Source organism: Melopsittacus undulatus, chromosome 1, assembly GCF_012275295.1.
Source record: "Melopsittacus undulatus isolate bMelUnd1 chromosome 1, bMelUnd1.mat.Z, whole genome shotgun sequence".
In the NCBI taxonomy this organism is placed as follows: Eukaryota; Metazoa; Chordata; class Aves; order Psittaciformes; family Psittaculidae; genus Melopsittacus; species Melopsittacus undulatus.
Genome location: NC_047527.1, coordinates 143,055,983 through 143,076,648, shown reverse-complemented (window position 1 = coordinate 143,076,648; position 20,666 = coordinate 143,055,983). Strand labels below are relative to the sequence as shown.

The 20,666-nt window shown below is 42.8% G+C and overlaps 1 protein-coding gene across 1 annotated transcript in view; it reads left to right on the top strand.

Annotated features, from left to right (window-relative positions):
• Positions 1-18,319, top strand: part of ITPRID1 (ITPR interacting domain containing 1) — a 34,485-nt gene extending 16,166 nt beyond the window's left edge. Inside the window, 7 exon segments of the mRNA XM_013128506.3 lie at positions 10,075-10,160; positions 10,523-12,001; positions 15,117-15,244; positions 16,056-16,167; positions 16,834-17,024; positions 17,026-17,185; positions 18,101-18,319. Of these exon segments, the coding sequence (XP_012983960.2) occupies positions 10,075-10,160; positions 10,523-12,001; positions 15,117-15,244; positions 16,056-16,167; positions 16,834-17,024; positions 17,026-17,185; positions 18,101-18,157 (2,213 nt within the window). The 3' untranslated portion in view covers positions 18,158-18,319.
• Positions 18,320-20,666: the final 2,347 nt, after the last annotated feature.

Here is a 20,666-nt window from a genome sequence, read left to right as displayed (position 1 = left end):
AAAGTCATTGTACATTCATTTAGTTGCATATACGTGTCATACTTTAAGTCCTACTGCAGCAGGCTGATTCATCTTAGTAAGAGAGGATATGCATACACTGTATACTTAAGGCAGATGGCCTACTGAAGGTTATAAAACCTGCTGTTGTTTAAATCATGGGGGGTAAAAAAAATAAAATACCTTAGGTATTGAGGAGGACAACCAAATGCTTAAGAGACAACAGTTTAGATTAAAAGCAATAATGTCTTACACAAGAAAAGTACTGAAATGAAATTGGATATGCTAAAGTTGTGCTGAGATTTTGAAAGGTCTTTTGTAGTATTTCTTCCTCTGCCTTCTCTTCCCATGCCATCAGCATGGGAGGACCAGAGCCTTGTCAGTGCATTCGCAGATCTCCATGTTGCTATAGTAATTGTTCCAGTTGACAGCTAGACCCTTTGAACCTTCCTGCAAAATTCATGATCCCAACCTCACATCCAGCTCAGGCTTCAAGGCAGCTCTGTGAGAGCATCCACACTTTTTCTGATGGCACCTCATTGCTTTGCCATGGCTGCTATGAGAGGGTTGATTCGCCTGTCAGTGACACCCATGAGAAGGGGATGTTTGGTGTTATCCTGGTTGTATGGTTGCCCAGGGAGGTTGTGAATGCTCCATCCCTGGCAGTGTTCAAGGCTATGTTGGATTAAGCCTTGGGTGATATGATTTAGTGTGAGGTGTCCCTGCCCATGGCAGGGGGGTTGGAACTAGATGATCTTAAGGTCCTTTCCAACCTTAACTATTCTATGATTCTATGTTCTGGAGAACTCTTTACAGGTGTGAAACATGATTCCTGTTCCCCAGATCTTCTACAGACTTGTCAGCTACTCGGTGTAGCTGTGGCTGCCCCATCCCTGGCAGTGTTCAAGGCCAGGTTGGACAGGGGTTGGAGAAACCTGCTCTAGTGGAAGGTGTCCCTGCCTGTGGCAGGGGTTGGAACTGGGTGAGCTTTAATGTTCCTTCCAACACAAACCATTCTGTTTTCTCCTTGGGAAAGTATCACTGGCAAAGAGAGGAAAGCTTACTAAGCCTGATGCTTTTAGACATCCTGCTCACAGTTTGAATTAGAGGTATTATAATTGAGTGTTGATTTCTACAAAGAAGCCAGATACCTTTTCTGGCCTCCTAATTGCTTTGGGCACTGCTGACCAGGCAGAAGTTGCAAGACCCAGCAAAAACATAGGAGTTCTCACTCATTTTTTTCTCCAGGATCTCTGTAAGCACTGCTGGAAGCAATCCCCCCTTTTGTGAGGTGCTCTCAGTTGCAGAAAGCCCTATGAGGCTCCCTGCAATCACTTATTTTTTATTCATTATCTCTGTGCAGCTGCTACTGGGAGAAGTTGTGATGTAACGTGATCTACAGTGTAGGCTGATGACATTCAGCTCTACCTCTCATTTTCATCAGAAGCAGACACAACCATCACCCGTCTCTCCCGACATTTGGCAGCAGCACGAATCTGAATTAATGACAGTTGGCTGAAGCTCAGTTGAAATAAGATGGAAGTGATACTGATTCTCAAGGAAAAGTAGGAGGAGGACCTGGCAAAGTTTGAAGCTGTTTCATCAGCTGAGGGAAGATAAAAGACCATTGTCAAAGTGACTGCAATCTCAGGTTTTGACTAGATTCATCACTACTCCTAACCTCCCAGACTGCAGGAACATCATTTATCACAGAGAACTGCCTACAGTGTTCTCTCTTTTCCTGTCAAATTCAGCCCTTAGATTACTCATTTATACTTCTACCATTTCTAGGGCAGTGTGTTCTTTTGTAGGACAGGCAGGAGATGATGGGAAGCTCTGACTCGTGGGGAAGACAGCTGCCTTGCTCCCGAGCATGGCAGTTTGCAGGGATGCGTCTGCCACTCTCAGCAACAGTGTGGGAGATTCACGATGTTGATCTATATTACCAAACCTGACATGACCTCCCTCCTCACCTACATTAAATGCTTTCTGAAGCTCCAGTGAATCTATTAAGGGAGGTTTACAGAGCTGTGGACCAAACTGTAGTGGGGATATTCTTGAAAGGGGCAAGGGTGGAGACTTCTGAATAGGGAACCTGTGCCACTAGTGCCCACAGACGTCAGTTCTGATCCTCTCTACAGACGCACTGTGTGATTCACTAGTGCAGGGAATTATATCCTTTTTCAGTCATGTACAAAGTAGAGAACATACTTCTTCCTTTGCCCATATTCATCTCTGATTTGAGGAGGGAGGAGAGGAAATGAACGTTAAGAAAGAATTAAATTGTTTCAGTTTTCTTTAATGAGTCGCTTTATGGAATATTACAGCTAATTCAGTCCTCCAAAGCTTCCTTCTACACACGGGCTCTGGACAACCTGTAATGTGAAAGAGTGAGAGCGCCAACCAACCCACCCACCAGCCCCAGGCATTTCACAAAGGAGTATATTTATACCTGCTGTCGTGGCGCTGACTGTAGTGCACAGCAGATGTACTGAAACTAGTTTTAAATCAGTAAATATGTGCACCAGCTTTAAAGCATCCTAGCATGTAGTGTGGGTACCAGTGGCTGTCTAGCCACAGCATTGGGGAGCTGACAGTGTACCCTCTCACCCTGCTTTTCAGACAGGTTTTGCAACCTGGGCAGTGCTCCAGGCTGCTGTGCTCTGCCTGACGGCTCTGCTGTGCCACGAGCATGCTAGACATAACCGCACTCTACACTGAATCTTAAGCCAAAAACTTGGCTGGAACTTTGTGCAAAACTGCTTTTTTTCCTTGGGTGTTCTGGAGGAGGGCTGAAGCTGAATGCTCTGATGATAGATGTAGATTTGCTACCTAGCTATGTCTGTCATAATCTAGGCTGGCACAGTTTGTGTCTTTAATGCTCCCTGACCTGGTTCCTACAAGTGCTAATAACTGCTATCTGGAGAGCATCTAGGCCAATGTCCTCCCAGGGGGACGTAGACACCTACAGGTCTACGGGGAGCCAGGCCCTGGGTGAGGATGTGGAGCACAGTGTGTGCACTCCAGTGCCTATGTCTCCTGCTAATGATGGCTGTGACAGCCAGACACCAGCAATAACCACGTAAAGAACAGCAGGATGAGCATGGAGATGAAGCAAGATATCAGTGTCTGTCACTTGTCATATGTGCCCACTACCTTTCATCCCTCCTGGCCCTGTCTCACCTCCTCGGGGTGCAGCATATGTGCATTCATGTCCCACCTGAAGTGGTTCTGGTTGTGAGGACTGCAGGGCTTTCCCCTCCTTGTTTGCAATGGGTCTGGCTTCACACCCACAAAAAGTATAGCTGGAGTCCTCCATATGCCAGTGGTACCCAAAGTGATGGGGAGAACATTACAGACTGTGTGAGAGCTGGGGGAACTGGGTTTTGACAAGCAGAAGGGAATAACTTCAAGAAGAGTCAGGTTTTGTGCACCTTTAAGCAATTCTGGGCATAGACAGTTCTGTCCCATCCATACAGCACCTATCAACATGGTGTGGCACGATTAATAATAGAAATTGCTTTGTGCAGAGATTTTTAAAGATACATTCCCCCAGTCACACTGCGAAAGATGATTGACATGAAATTCCCTTTCAATTCAAAGGGAGCAAGGGGTAGACAAATTTGATAGCTACGTTTGGTTTTGAATAAGAGTAGGAGCTTTTGCTTCATCTAGTGCATTCTGGGGTGTATTATTTGCTTTACAATAATATGACTATTCTAATAAGATGGTTTATCTCATTTCTGCTCCTTCGGAAACACGATTTGTGGTTTATGTGCTGCTGCCATCTGGTGATTGTTCTCCTGAAATGCAGCACAAAACTCAGATAAGAGAACTACAGAAAGGGGTCAGTGCTGCAGCCCTGCTCCAGGCGCAAGCACGGCTGGACTGCTCTCTCTTACGGACAGGTTATAGAATCGTTTATTGCGTTTGGGTAGAAAATAAATATAAAGTAGATCTTTCTCACCTCAGTTTGCTTGTTCACCATTTCTGCAGTGTGGAAAGTGGATCAGGGTTACAGAATTTGGACAGAAAAAAAGACTTAGGTTTTCCTTTTGAGAGAGCAGTGGTACAAAAGTACATAGTACAAAAGTGCTATGACTACATTCATAGTCAACAGCCACTAACCAGTGAAGCTGGCTATGAGAGAACTACTTAGACTAAGTGAAGACAGTACAGTATGCTGGGAATGAATGTCCCCTAATGGGACACTTACATAGGATCATATTTTTCCGCATACATGGGAACTGGTATAAATAACGTTTCTTTTCACCAAATGCTGACAATTGTACAAAATAATTTCTTCCAGTGCATCAGTTGGGTGATCTGCAGGAAGTCCACTGTTCTGGGTAACAGCACTAAAAAAAGGGCTTATGCAGAATACATACTTTTAGTAGAGTTTTATTAGATCTTAATAGCCATATCATGGAGTGTGTTACTTAAAAATTGGTGGTATCTCTTCTTTGACTAGCAGGAGAGGGGAGTAAGCTGCAGCAGCTCTCCAGTCATAGGACTGGACCACCTGTAACTGTGCTATGCAGCTGACTTATTCTTCTGGAACATAGCCAGCTTGTCCTGCAAGATCATTTTGTATGGTGCTATAGGCAAGGCAATGCTGTTAAGGACAACTTATGGGTTTACCAATTTGCAGAGCAGGCGCAGATAAGAGTGAAACCTGTAAATGAGATGGATCCAGTTAACTACTTAAATGAGCCCATTTCTGGTTTGAAAGTACTGTTTTAAAATGTATTGTTGAAAGTCTCTTTTTGCCATGTAAGACACAAATTCTTGATTTTTTTTTTGCTTTGTGATGGAGAATCAGAACCTTCACATCTTCTGCTTGCTGCCACTAGAGCCATAATGCTGAGCAGCTTTGGTGGACCAAGCACTTCCAGTATGTGATGTCTGTGTTTGACAAGTGAAAACCCAAGACATCCAGGATGCAATAAAATATCTATTCAGTTCTGGCACTTCTGTGGACATGGTGTGATCTTCATTCAGCACATCTCTTAATGCATTTGACTACTACTGAATTCAGCTGTCCTTGAATGGATATGTTTAAGGGAAAATCAGTGAGATATTTGTGTCTCCACTTAACTCTGGGTGTGGGAATATTGCACATTGATTTAAGCCTGAGCCTAGTTTCTCTGCTGAATTTAGCCCAAGTGTTTAAGCTGTAATGAAGTTAATGCCTTGAGAGTTTTGTGTGAGAGACACTGCAAAATACTTCTGCTAATGCAGCAAAGCAGGAAAGACATGTTCTAAGTCCTTCAAGCTTCTTTTTCTTTGAAAAAGCATCTCACTAAATTGAGGCTTTGGTGCATTGTTTAGTCCCATCTATGTAGCAGATTTAAAAATATCTGAAATTTGAGCAGCGTTGCTAGGTTGCAATTGGCCATTCTGCTTTTTCCTGTGACAGGATGAGCAGTCCAGATTTTCATTTGTGATTTTAAAGTTCATATTTGCACAAATGCTCTTGCCTTTGAAGTTTCTGTGCCTGTGCTTCCTCACGTACTCAAATGATGTCGAAAACAAATATTGAAGTACATTCATCAATGTTAATGCGATCCAAAAGACATGTAAAAAAATGTGCTATTATTTACAAGCAGTGTAATAGCTCTCATGGCATCTTCTGCAGTTTGCAAGTATTCTCCAGGCTGGGAACTAGAAAAAGGTTGTGTCGTTTGCAGCCAAGTCCACAGAAAACCAGCTGTGGAGTCTTCAGAGGAATGCAGAACTGTACTCTAGCACTGATTTTATTACTGATTAGGGAATATTCTTTCATTAATGGTAAACCTAGGAGCCTGATAGTTTCAGAAAGTTTCTGCAATGAAGGCTGCTGAAAATGAGAGCCACTGTATCTGCATGCAAATAAGGGGAGAGAAAATGTCTCTTAATGAAATTGGATTGATCAAGTAAAGAGCTGGAAAGCTGTGGGAGCTTTGGGGTTTGGAAGGCATATACTTTCTTATACGATACAAAATGAAGCAGAAACCTGATTAGTAAGTTCCTCTAGCCTATTTTTATTTAAAATTCAGGCAGAACAGAAATGGGAAGCAGGAGCTAAACTATCCCAGTTCAATTAGCACAGAAAGGCGAAGAGCCAAGGTTTTCCTCACCAAGATCTTCTGGGGCAATCCTCAGGTTTCCTCTTTCCAGCATAGCCAGATGTATTCTCCGCACAGGGCTCAGAGTTGTAATTTTTAGTTCATAGTTGAATACGGTCTGCGTCTTTACTTCTTCTCCAAACATACTTTATCTTTCCTTGGTGTGATGCTCTGCATGTATTTGCAGAATCTCTACAGGTTTTGGGTGTCTCTACACACCAGGAGAACTGAGTAGAGCTACATGAATAATAGATACTTTGGTTCAGCGGCTGAACCAAATGGTTGGGGAAAAAATGCAGTTTGGGTAGGCTAGAAACAGAAACATGTTTTGCTTGATGTTCAGGTGATTTAACATGTTTTTTTGCACCATTCTTCAAATTAAAAAAAAAGAAATAAGTTGCTTTCAGAAAAACAAAACAAACCAAATCCCGTTAATTTGAAAGAGAAAGGTGAAAGCATCAAAAAATGTTACTACGTAAATTTTGCTGACCTGACCCCTCTCCCCCATATATTTAGCCAACTTGTGTCCCTCCTTTAGGACAATATTCCAGTTGCTAAAAGGCTTTAGTTCATTTATACATAAGGAATTGTTGCTGTGAAGAAGTGGTGACCTCGTCCACTGCTGAAAGGGCTTTAGGTGCTAGTCTATTCTGGCACAAGCCACCACCAGCATCCAGTCTACACATTTTCAGGTACCTGGTAGATAGAGGAATTTGTCCTAGGAGACATAGCAAAGACCTGCTTTGGACCCCTGCAAAGAGTCAGTCTCCTGCTAGAAAATTGGGCTACGTGTATCCTCACTAGGGAGTAGGGCCTGCCAAGGAAAACTGGACTGTTACCATCGGCAAGCTATTAAAATTGCTGCAAAATTCACGAAGAGGGAGACTCAATTCCTCATCAGGCACGGTCTAATTTGAAGTGTCACTTAACTGCTGTTGGGGACACTAAGAGGAAATGAAGTGATCGATTGGCCCACTCCACACCCAAAACACAGTTTCCCCACTATGCAAATGCTGCCTGCCATTATGCAAACATTACTTGGCTCTGGTATACAGACATTAAACCCAACTATATTTACACAGGTTGAAAGCTAGCTGCCTCAAACTGAAAAGGCTATCATGCTAAATCTGGTTTGGGCACAGCCCCAGCATGCAGTGCATCCTGCCTTCCCAGGGCAGCCCTGCTTCGCATCTCTCCCAGGGCCACATTCTTCAGCATGAAGTCCTTGTGGGAGCATTTTGGCAACCTCTTTGTAGCTTTTTACCCACCTTGAATTGGAGGCCTGCATTCATTTTTACTGAGTCTTCTTTAAAATTCAGGCTTCCACTGAAATCAAGGGAATTGTGACTGGCTTGAATAAAGCGTTACAGAGTCAAAGAAACATCTCGTCTTCCAAAAACCCCTTATCCTCACCTGCCTGCCTTCAACAGGGCTTGGCATACTGGGTAGGATCTTGCAAGTGCATGTGGGATGTAATGATTAAATTAGGCATCTGAATGTATTTGGAAAAGAACTGCAGCTCAGATCCTCAGAGACATCGCTTTGCACTGATTGTATGTGGAATTTCAGCTTTTACTATGTGTTAGGTCATCTTATATCTGCTATGCAAGTAGGTGCAAATGCGAGGCCTAATGCAGTTGAAGGTTATTACTTGGTCTGAGGACCGGAAATCACAGTAACAAGCACAGGTGAACTGTGCTTAACATGGTTTGCCTTCTACTATGCTTTCATAAGTTTCTGTTTTGCTAACATAAAAAGTTTTACAAACTGGATTTATGCTCAGAATGGTCATTAGGTTCTATGATATTGCCATTTTAAAATGAATACACAGCCTTTCAGAGGGCTTTGAACCTTGATTTATTTAGATACCTTGCATGTTTAATCAATGAGAGCCATGAAAACAAAACACACATCACACCTCCTTCCCAGTCAAGTCCATGGAGATACATGGAGGTCTTTCTGTAGCCTAACTGCAGTGATAGTAACTTGATATGCAGACATTTTATCCAGTCTTTAATGTCTCACCTTGTACCTAAAGATCAGCCCTTAGCCCACTGTCACATGTTTTGGGTAGCTCTCTAGCTAGTGCAGGAATGTATATGTAGGTGGGAAGACTGCACTGCTGTTGGAACAGGTACATCATATTTAACTTAATAAATGGCTCAAATCTGGCTGCAGAATATGAATTCTAGCTGCACTTACTCTTCCATCAAAAGCTACAGGGTTTTCACCTACATGTGGTGTGCCAGCTACTTTGCCTGCACAACTAAGGAGAAAAATAGGCACCTTAAAACACTAGGCAAGCAGAATATGTGGTCTTCTAACTGCAAACTTTAAAGCCTGAAGTCAGCTGTTAGGGTTGTAGGATTTTGAGTATTTGAAACTCAAATAGTTTGAGTCTCAGGTTGGTTGGAACTACAGCAGCTGAAGCATTACAGCTTTTCAAATCCTTTCCTAAGCCTTTCTTCATTTTTATGTCTGGAAAACACTAGACCAGACCAGCACACTGGAAGCAACAGCTGGCAAAGATGCAAAGGGTAATTGAAACAGCTTTTAAAAAAGTTTAGAGAATGTGTAGAGCAGCCTCCCTTGGGGAGAAGCTGGACCATGATGTTGTTTGTGGGAAACTGCAAGGATGAGTTTTGAGACCACCCACAAAACTGGGCAATTTTCAGCAGCATCACTGCAGATTTTGTAACGTGTGAAATGGTAACCACATATTTCTCATCCAAAATAAGAAAGTGACTGACTGGCTGGTGTGCTGAAGATGATACCAGGACTAACAATGCAAGTAATTAATTTCAAAACCATAAAATGATAGCTGCTTTTGATTTTACAGTTGCTGCCTACAAATAGATTGTGTGATTTTCATTAACTGATGTCCAAGATACATTTAATTAGAACATAGTCCGTTAATGTGTGAAAATATAATTTGTAGACTGCAGATTTTTGCATTTTCCAGTTCACACAAATGGGAATTAATAACTCAGGTCTCAGAACTGTTTGGTGAATTGTCATTTTCCATGGATACAACCAGAAGATAAAAAGCCCTAGTGTTCAGTAGTGGTTATATATGCAAGGAACAACAAAGGAAGTGTAGCCAGATTGTCTGTCTCCATTCCTTCCATTCCCCTCAGCCTGCTCCTCCACCCCTACCTCTGGTTTTGTGTCAGCTATCTGAGAATGAGGGCACTATCTGAGGATGAAAGTTACCTGAAAGTGTAAGTTATCCAAGGGCTGAGGTATCAGGATGTACAGAATAACTGAGGGTTTACTTTCAAGCATTTGTACTTTTAAAAAGGGTTGCCTTTTATTCATTAAATCAGACAGTTATTGGTGTATAATTTGTCTAATTGCAAAAGCTGGGGTAAGAATTGATTTAGCCAGATGATGGGGGTGCTAAATTAGTAAACTAGATTAGTAAATCTGGAATACCTCCCTCTTCCCTTTTTGTCTTGCCATGCAATACTGTATCATCTCTGTTACTGTGATTTCCTGTCCTCAGACCAAAAAATGGCAAAGATGATACATAGTGCCTCAAAGTAGAGACAAACGGGTTAGGGGAAGGCTGGGGAAGATCCCTTTGCCTGCAGGAGTCACTTGGTTTAAGCCACCAAAACTACATAGATATGAATGAGACTTGGTCTGAGCCAGTTCTAACAATCAGAATTCAACATTTTTAGCAAAACAAGCAGCTGGCTGCTTTATGGGTTATTTACAGGATGTGTGTTGTGTGAATATATTGAAGTCTGAAATCTGTAGCTGATGATTACATTGGTAAGTCAACACTTAGTAATATCAGCAGTAGCTATGCTGTGGTTGTAGCAGTATTGCAGAGTTCTTGCCAGGATCAAGAATACTTCTAGAAACGGAGAGTTTAATGTGGCCCTGCTTAGCTCCACATTCATTTTGGCCTGGTGCTGCTTCCTCTCCGTCTTTCTAATTCTTCTTATCCTTTTGTTTTCCCCAGCAGACGTGATGGTGACAAGAACAAGCAGCTGCCAATCAGACAGCAGTGGGTTCATGGAGGAGCTGCCAGAACCTGCAGGTTTACAAGTAAGAGATGAGCAGTAGTCATCAGTAGGTCTGTACAAATTCAGTAACCCTGGCCCAAGTAACAAATAAATACATAAAAATTCATGGAGTTGTGAAAGCTTCATGAAAATAAATTGATCCTCCTCTGAACCTCAGAAGAACCTTTCTCAGAACTTTGTGTACCCCACTGATGCAAGATTGGTTCAAGGCTAAAGCCATTAGGGAACAAATAATACAAGCACCTTTGATCCTTTGGTTCATGGAGTGTTTAAGATTTAAAGATGTGCTGGGGTGCCCAGGGCAAAATAGTGACAGGCAAACCAGTGTGATAGAATAAATGTAGTATTTCAATTCCTCTTGTTTTGGTTTTTTCCTCCCTTCAGAATGTTTCTTCATCAGGAAAGATTAATTTTCTTTCTGATATCCAAAATCAAGAAAAAGCTGTATCACACAGGACAGGTTTTCCTACATTAAATCAAGATTTTCAACAAGAGCCAGATGATTGTGTTGCTAAGGTCTTTATAGCAGCTTGTGAGAGCATTTTGACAGTACCTGGATCAATGAAAGCATACAGCAATCAGGGAGAAGAGACTCATCTCCTCCTGACCTCAGAAAACAGCACTTATCAGGCATGTAAAACTGAGGCACAGAGTTTTGTCCAAGAAATGGTATGTGACGAGGACAAGAAAGAGGAGAAGACTGAAAGAAAGCAACTGGAAAAAGAGAGGTGCATAGAAGAGCAGAGGCCTTGTTTGCAGGGTGATAGTGAGGATGATTCTGGCTCTTCCAAGTTTGATTATTTATATTTTAGTAAAGGACACAAAAAGGCAAATGTAACCTTTACTGAACTGAGTGATCTAAACCTTGCAGTCATCAATGAGAACAAAATTAGAGGTGAAGATGAATGTAAGAAGTTCTGGACTGAAAAGAACATTGGAGTTACACCCAATGAATGTGCTCATGGAGGCAGTACAGGACATGTTAAAGGACCATGGTGGGATGTGGAAGTTGCCAGCAAAGATGATACCCTTCTTGCAGCAAATGAAGTGACAAACAGGCAGAAGTTGTGCAAAATGGATGTTGATTCAAAAAATACAAGATGCTCCCCCAAAATGGGGGTCCCAGAAAGCCTGCAGTGGAGCTCAGCACCACAGAGTGGGAGCAGTGTGTCTTCTCTGCAAGTATCACAGAGGCATCCCTCCTGCCTAGCACAAAGGCCTGGATTAAGTTCATCTGAAGATCAAGAGACTGGTAGCACAGGGGAGATGTTAGGTGCTAATAAATCAGAACAAGGAGACACTGTCCAAAAAGGTGAAATGTCTTCTGCTCCCCTGAAATCTGTTACTGTTCAGATGTCTTCAAGGCTGGAGTTTACTCCAAGAGCAAAGTGCACAGGGCAGAATGCTCCTCTTGATGAGTGCCTTGATAGGGAAGATCCTGTGGACTTCTCCAACATGTTAGCGCACTGTTCTGAGGGAGCTGCTCTCCTACAGTCAGACCCAGGGGCTTTGAAGGGTGGTGTGAAACAGACCACGGAAGCCTCCAGCCAAACTGACATCCCCGCCAGGAAACCACTATTTTGTTCACCGCATACTCATCTGACAAAATCAGCCTCTCTTGACAGCATGGTTTGTGGCAAATACAGGTCATACTATGGGGGTGAAGCCTCTGGCAGCAGGAGTGTGCAGGGCAATCACTGCTGTCACTGCTGCTGTTGCCATGGCTGCTGCCCATGGACCTTCCCCGTGGCTGTCTCTCCCCAGCACCCAGTAGGCTGCTGCTCAAACCATGTCAGTGCTGAGCTGTACCTCCTGAAAACATTGATGCTCCTACAGGACCCTGCAACACATAACTCTGCTCTGGTGAGTAGCTTTCTCCACACACTTGGATAGCTGACACGCGAGCTAAATGTACAGGATGCCTTTTCCCTTACTCTCCTGCCATGCTTGCTTCTTTAGTGAGACATACTGAGAATGTAACTGAGAAAATGAATGGGGAAAGAAACACTCTTTTCTGGGTAAAAATGACAAATGTATCTGTGTGACTTCAGTTGTGCTTCTTTTAGTAACTTATGTACATCAGTTCAGTCTTAAAATGGTTCCTATGAGCTGGGTGATAAAGTTTACAGGTCAAATGAGGGACTGGAATACAAGAGCGAGTTCCTGTTCGGAACTGCTGAGGGTTCCCCAAAGCTGTGAAAGACTCAGCGTATGTTGTGGAAGAAAGCAAGCAGGGAAGTCAAGAGAAGCCTTTGCATCCTCAGGAAAACGTGGTAGGAGCAGCATACCTCCTGCTAGGTTGCAGGCATTTCCATTTTTCCTCTTCTATTTGCTTGTCATAAGGACATGAAACTATAACTGCTTGTCGTAAGGACATGAAACTTGAACTGCTGTACAAGCTGGGGAAGAAAATTATCAGATAAAAGTTCTAGGAAATTAAATTAATGAATTTTATGCTGCTACATCATTGAATAGATCATCCTGCAATGTCTTTTCTTTGAACAGTGTATTTCAAAATATACCTCTTGTCAGCTGTCTTGCTATTGCCACAAGATGGCAGTGAGTCAGTACCTTATGCTGGACTGGGAGCTTTTTCTCATTCACTACCATTTTAACAGCCTTCTAGTGGGGGCTAATGATAATTTGTCTTCCTAGTCTGTGAACAGGGAATGCGTGAGGAGCAGACTTTGCACTGTGCTGTTATGCAGCCTGGTCTGGGGGAAGTGCAGAGGGGGTTTGGAACTAGATGAGCTTTAGAGTCCCTTGTAACTTACATTCTTTTATGATTCTATGACATGTTCTTAGGGATATGGCTTCACATCCAAGTCACTGTGCAATATGTGCGTGAATTTACCATTAGTCACTGCAGAGATTACATCCGTGCCTACATTGTGCTTTGCATTACAGAGGAGGTACTTTCTACATCTTTTACTGAGACAAGTTTGCTCAGGTTACATCCCCTTTACCGAAGGCATGCATGGGGAATGCAACCACCACAGAGCAACTGGCAGATAGCAGATTTAACCTGCTTACATGCACATTACTTTGAAAAAGGTCTTGCATGAGAGTAGTTCTAGGACAGTTAATTCCCCTTCCATCCCTGCAGAGTGTGAACTCCGAATCCATATGAACTTGTGCCCTGCAATATACTCAAAAGTCAGTGCCAGGAGCGCTGCCTGTATCTCATCTTTAAGGGCTAGCATGACTTTGTACCATGATTATGTGGGCGCTGCTCACTTGCACCCCACACACTTCCATCTAGGAACAAGAAAACTGTCTGAGGATCAAGATTAACATTTAGGGTGGAGGAAAATGGACAATCAGCCAATACTCGGTCTGCAGGTGCTCATTAACACACCAAACTGCCTCACAGGGCTGTGATTGCTGCCCTCATTCACAGCATTAAGAGCTAAGTTGTGCTCCACATGAAGCAGACACATAGGAGCATTCACCTCCACTGCAGTCACACAATTGGCCGTATCAAACTACTGTTAGTCTCCAAGTAGCCTCTTCTGGTGCAAATCCATGGCTGTTGGGCCAAGACTTTTTCATTTGCTGCTATGGGATGGTTTATTCTGGGCCACTTATGTCAAGAGTGTTAGTACATAGCATCTTTATTGAAATGGAGATGGAGAATGAGGTTTTTCAAACGCATGGGGAGCAGCTTTAGCCCTCTGGTTGAAGCTGATCTCCTACCAGGGAGGGCTTCATCATGTCTCAGGTTTTATTGGGAATGAGAGACACATTCAAGCACAAACACAGATGTCATCAAAGGATATGACTGCAGGAATCCAAAGAGACTGGGCATTTCTATGCTTTGCAAACATGCCTCTTTTTCTCTGTCAGTTACAGTGGTCAGTAATGGAGTGCAGGTTATTCACTGTCTTTCCATGGCTTACTAGAGACCAAAATTTGCTAAGATGGGAACATGCCAAACACCTTCTTGCACTTTGAGCACTTTCAGCATAATCGAGGGAGCATGTTTTCAGAAGGCAGACAGTATTGCTTCCCAAATCACTTGGATGATGCTGTCTGCACTGCTGCCCTGGACAAGGTGTGAAAAGTCAAGCAAAAGTTTTAAAGTGGCTAGAAACTCAGACATAGATGGTCTCCAGTTTTATTCTGATGGGCTGCTATCATTGTACTAGTCCTGTGTTGCAATGTAGTAACTTGCAAATCTGCTTATACTTTTTCATGTGCTATTCCTGTTCATTTATCTCCCCTGCCATGGAACATTCCTGGTGTAGATAGTTACATCAGGGTGGATGTAGATGATCAGTCATACAAGATACCTTTTTCTCAGTGAAGAGTAATGGTCACATTTATGGCATAGGTCCTCTGACCTATTATGGATGTCTACTTCTGGATCAGAACAATTGCTCTGTTGCAGCACCTGTACATACGTTGTTGCAGTAAATATCTGCATTTGGTTAGATAAATCCAATGTTAGGTTAGTAACTGGTAATAGATGAGAAATTACCAGTGTAATGTTTGGCAGAAGCCATCATTAAAGACTCTTCTCCTTCTCATAGTTTGTATTTATCTTCCCTCTCTTCCCCTCTCCCTCTTTTGCATTTTAAAAACAGTCCAGTGGACAGTAATTTAACCTATCATTAATCCATAGCAACTCATCCTGTTCAAACATGATGTCGGACAACAGGGTGATAAGATTTTGGCACATTGCATCAGATCTTTGATCAAGGTCCTTTTCCCCTTCAATGGCAAAAGTGGAATAATCAGGTAGTGCCAGGACTTGATCCTACATGCTCTAGGGGAAAAGGTGGTGACTGGGATGTGAGTGAGGCACCCAGAGTAAACTCACTTGAAGTGCCATCTGGACTTTCATGGCAATTGTTCACAGGGTCCCTGTTGTGCAGGTAAGAGGAGGACCCATAAGGTTTGGGCTGTCAGCTTCAAATGCACTCAACATGGAAGTGCACAAAGGAAGTAAAGTGGGATGTCTTCCTTTTCTGTGTAGTGCACCCTCAATGAGATAGAAGTGATGAAGAGCTCCTGCCAGCACTTCCAGGAGAAGCTGGATGAGATTGAACAGCACCTGATAGAACAGCAGGCACTGTTTTCCAGCACTATGCCAGATGAAGGAAGGTAATGGCAGCCCAACACACTAAATCCAAAACTAGCATCAGCAAGAGCCCATGGGTGCATGCAACATGACCGGTCACTTGTGGTACCACAGCACTTCTGGTCAGTGAGGTACAGCTGTGGGCATCCCACAAGTGGAAATGTATTGTGATGTGGGTTTTGCTCAGAGGAAAGTGAGCTGCTCTCTGCATTGTTCAAGACTCTTAAATACAAACATCCTGAAGGGGAAGACTGCTCCATAGATGTAGGCTAGATTTTTAGCATGGAAATACTATGTTTAAATAGCAATAGTAACACAGGAACAAATCTCATTCAGCTGGAGCTTGGTGTCCCGGGGAAGGAGGGGGGGATGATCTCTGACAAATCAGTCCCTTTAGGCCATGTATTTAGCGCTCACAATCACTGCAGGGGCAATGGAGAAAAACTTGAACTAGCTCTTCATGGACTCAGCCCAAGTTCACAGTGATTACCAACAAGCCTCAGGTTCACAAGAAGTCACAAGGGGCTTCCAGTCTCTGCTGCCTGAAAGTAGGACTTTTATGCAGTGTTTGTGCTGGTGATAAATCAGAAGTGATAAACCTGCCCAGATTCAAGCTGGTTCTGCAACTACAGTGTGTTTTACCTTGCAACTGAGATAATCAAAGAAATGAGAGTCTAGCAGAGAAGGGCTGTTGTTTATTGTTTTGTAAGGTATCCTGTGATCATGAGTAAGAAAAAGAGTGCAATGGAAGGAGATAAAGGCATTATGTTAGAGCTGAAGAAGAGGAGGTTGTTCACTGCTCACTTAGGTGTGTTTTCACTGCCGTTCCTACAGGGAGGAAGCCAGACACCTGCAACTCTTACGCCGAGCTGTTCGTCAGGAGGTTGCAGAGCTGGAATTTCAGCTGAGGGATCAAGCTTGCCAGGTCAGGGAGAGCATCCTTATGGTACGTTGAACAAGCCAATGCTCTGGGTTGTGAGAAAAGAATTTAAAGTCTGTCCTGCTACCCATTGATCAAAGTGCTGACTCCGAGGTACAGCTGAACAACCCTTTCACTGCCAGAAAGAGGCTTTCCAGTAACAGACTTCAGCTTACGTCTTTGACCCTCTTTCTCGTTGGCTACGCTGCTTGAGCTTGACTACCCAGGAGAAGTGACAATACTGATAAAAGTGTCTGTATCCTACTCTGCTCTTGGTTGCTAGAATAAGGTAACAGGCAGTCAGCCTACACAATCATTGAGAAACAGTTAACCAGCCTGGGTTTTTTTCTGGTCCAGCTCTCTGGATGATAAGGAAAGGTAAAGAAATGATGGTCAGGGGACTTGTCTTTAATTCTTCCCTGACAAGGTTAGCTTAGAGGGTCAAGATTGCAGTGGCCACAGAGTGAAGTTCATTTGCAGATTTTCCATTACTCATTAGGTCTATTGGTTTGAATTAAATCTCCTTTAGGCTTTTCCTCTTTATGGCAACATCATGTTTGTCAGATATCGCATGTCTTCTTTGGACCAAGCAGAAGAAGCAGGCATGCTTCATAGACTCTTGTGTATCCTGCTTGATTCCTTTTATTATATTTTTATTACTGCAATATGCTTTTCCTTCTATTTTCTCTGCAGCAGCTGGACCAATTACTAGCAGAACAATCCCATCTGTTTTCCGAGCTCGGACTCTCTGATTGGAAGGGAGAAAGGAAAGCCCAGAATAAACAAACGTTTCCAGATGCTGCTGACACTGAGCATCCTCGAAGTGGGTGCTCAGAAATGGTGCTTCCAAGAGCTCCTAGCAAAACCACAACAGCAACAGGCTCACTCTGCCCCACAGCTGGAGGCACCCTCAATGCAGTTTCCCACCAGGACAATGACTGAGTCAAATTCAGTTAAGTCTGCCCCACAGGAGCTCTCTACCAGTGCAAAGGAAATAAAAGGAACTCCCCAAGCAAAAAGGGCCTTTAAGGCATTTATACACAATGTAAGGGGGTGTTTCAGGCTCACCCTCAAGGTTTTAAGTGGAAGGGATTGCTGACCTGCTATGCAGTTTTACTATTCTGTGTCTCATTGCCACAGCCTAGATCAGGACCCTTTCCTGCTGTGCTGTGCATTCATCTGAAGGGATGGAGCCTGTGTTTCAGGGTGCTTTCAGTTTGCATAGGCAACACAGGCAGAACTGGAACTGGACCTGCCTTGATATTTCTCAGTAAGCTCTGGCAATGATCTGGATTCTTCAGAGAGAAGAACATATATATAGGTGGATGGTATTTGGCTTGCTTGGATTTTGAATGCAACTGTTTGACTAACTAGTACATCCAACCCTCTCCTACCATGTGAAATCAGTAATTTATGGCTTCAGATTGCAGAGACAATTACCCAGCTTTACAAGGGCAGTAAAGGCAGTGAACTGGAAGGTTTGTTGTTTTTCTAGAGAAATTCAAAGTCAGCATTTCTGACTGCTCTGATCTCACTGTGTAACCATAAAAAATTGTTTGCCTGCCTTTTGTAATATAAAAAAATCTCTCAAAAATCTCTTAGATAGCTGCCTTATCACTTAATGGTCTCTTCCACCTAAATATTCCTTAGAGGATTTTTGAAGGATTAATCGATTCTCTTAAATTAAAAATAAGCGTTAAATTCTGCAGAAACTTCATGTAGACACCATGGGAGGGGATGCTCTTTATTATAGTCTTATAATACTTTATTGATTTATATTAATATTACCACTGATATTATCAAGCAGAATCAAGTTCTTTAGCACACAATTCAAAGAGTGAGAGCCCTAGACAGTGAGGAACAAAGAATTGAAATGTTTGAGATCATCTTTTGTCATCTTTTGCACCCATTTCCTTTTCAGACTAGCCTTACTAACATTTCTTTCCTTTTTTTTTTCCAGGTGAAGAAATCTTCCCAAAATTCTTTAGGTAATGATTCAGCAGAAGGAAAAGACTGATAGAGGACAGACTTTTGGATTTTGTTTCTAGTAAATGTGATGGTTTTCCTGAAATGCATGGTGTATCTCAGAAACAAAGGAACCAAACATTGCATTATAGAATGTTCTGATCACAGCAGGTTCATTTGCAATGTGATGACTGGCCAAGAAAAGCAGGTATTTTTAAAGGAATTTTGAAAGAGAGGCACTATGTACTTTGCTATTCTGTGACTGCAAAACCTACTATGTGCCCAATTGCAATCACATGGGATAGGGCTGCTCTCTGAAAAGTCATTTAGGAGGAAGAGGAGAAGGTTTGTTTTTAAGGATAAACTTCAGAGCTTGCAGACAGCCCAGGAGATACCACTAGAAACATGTTCTCCTTATAGCCAGTCATTTTAACGCGGTACTTCAACCAATATTAATCCTCAAGCCCACACTACCTTGTATAGTCCTAGTCATGTTCTAACTTTTAACTTGTTGCTAATTTCCTCTCACCAATTTTGTGAAGTTTTTACCTACTGTCAGGATCAAATCAGAAGCTCACTGACAAAACACATGTTAAAAACCTGCTCTGTCAAAATATTGCTGTGAATAGTGTCCCGGCTGTCTTCCTCATATTTGCCTTGTATAAATCCAATTGAAACCAAAATGAGATGAGAGACACAAGATTTTCTATGTTAGAAGCCTTGAATCAGAATCCTGGTTCCATTCACTGGGAGTGCACAGAGCCTGGATGCACACAGAAAAAGCCATAAGAAAAGACTTCTCAGGTTTGGATCACAGCAAAGAAATCCAACCGGTTCATTTCCAAAGCGGTGTAGTTTGTACTACTGCTTTCAATTTAGCACTTCCCAGACTGTGAGATGTCCTACTAGCTTGTTTGTTTAATGCTCTGGAGGGATCTTAGGTGTCGTTTAGGCTTTGGTGTTGCAAATCACAGCTCTGCAAAGGTGCAAATAGAAGTAGCATTTGCACATGTTTAAGGAGAAAATGGAGTCAAGCATGCTGAGCAGCCTCGAGGCTCCCTGCACCTCCACGTTTCTGCAGATGTTCAGGGTAATAAAATGATTGGGGGAGAGAGGTACATAACATAGCAACTGACAGGATCCTCCACAGCCTGCTGGGCCATGAATTTTGCTGGTTGAAATTTGCCCCTTCCTTGAGACCCCGCATGGGATTTGTACACCACTTCCTCCTACCAAGTGTTTCAGAGTTTGTATGTCAAGACTTGTGATTGTGACAGTATCTTCTGGCAGCATGCAAACTGGACCAAAACATCCTTCACCTAAGTTTTGGTGGAACAAGCAAGAAATAAGGCTTAATATTTACTTTCTTCACTGGCTTATGAACTGCGCTTACAGATGTTGTACCTCAGTTTGTGGAGGAAGGCAAGCAAAGAGTATGGTTGAATGACACACAGTGATGCCAGCGCTGAACGTCTCTCAGGAGAAAAGATGACAAAGAAGGTTCCTTGCCTCAACCACACCATGGCTATGATTATTCCCATGAAACAAGGTGTTTTTTGCAAGTGCAGCATGATGCGCAAAGGCTCTGTAGGTATGTGATGCTGCAGCTGCTGTCTCCCTGTCTTATGTCCATGTGTCCTGAAGATGGCATTGGAAGGTGGCGATTGTTCTTGATTAGAAAGATCACACAGGACCTCTGGTGCCATTTGAATTCTACCATTTGTATTCTCAACCAGAACTGAATCTGACTCCTGCTAACAGCTTTGAATGGTCTCTAGACTGGAATGTGCAGTCCAATTCCTCATTTCAATTTAATTATAAAATCAATTCATGCAAGCCATGGATGGGGTAGGATTGTCCCCTGTGCAACTCTTAGACACCCACAAATATTGTTACTGTGAACTTGTTTGCATTTATAGCTAGATGACCTTTCAGGACCCCAGTGTTGTTTTAGCAGTTAAGCTGTAACCTTGTGCAATAAAAAACATCCTAAGCAATGTGAAAGGGAAAAATCTGACTTACCCTAGAGCACAATGAATGATATTTCACTTCATAACTCCTCCGAGCATGTTACAAGGATGTCTGGGCAAAGCTTCATAATGCTACTGTTGAAGATGGGAGAGAAAACAGGCAGTAATTTTGTGATCAGGAAAGTCCAGAGGTAGCACTGGTGACAGCCAGCTGTGTACCCACTTAACCTCACAGTGCTACCAGCCCTTTAAATGCTATCGCTTCTTTCCCTTTAGGGCAGTCATAAGCAAATATGGTGGGAATCTTAATGATAACTCCACAGAATTAATGAAATACTAACATATCTGATTGAGTCTCATAATTGCTCTAGCTAGCTAGAACCATAAAAATTAGCTTGCAGGCTCACAAGGCAGTGGGTCATATCTTGGGAGTGGGGGGGGACTACATTACTTGCAGAAAGCGTTAGTACAAGGCAGTTTGCGAGTTTGAAATGTGAAGAAAACTGGCCCTGTGACACTGAAGGACTTCGGACAGAAAAGGAAGGAGAAAACGGAAAAATAAAAAGGAAAAGAAATGTAAGTATTTGCACA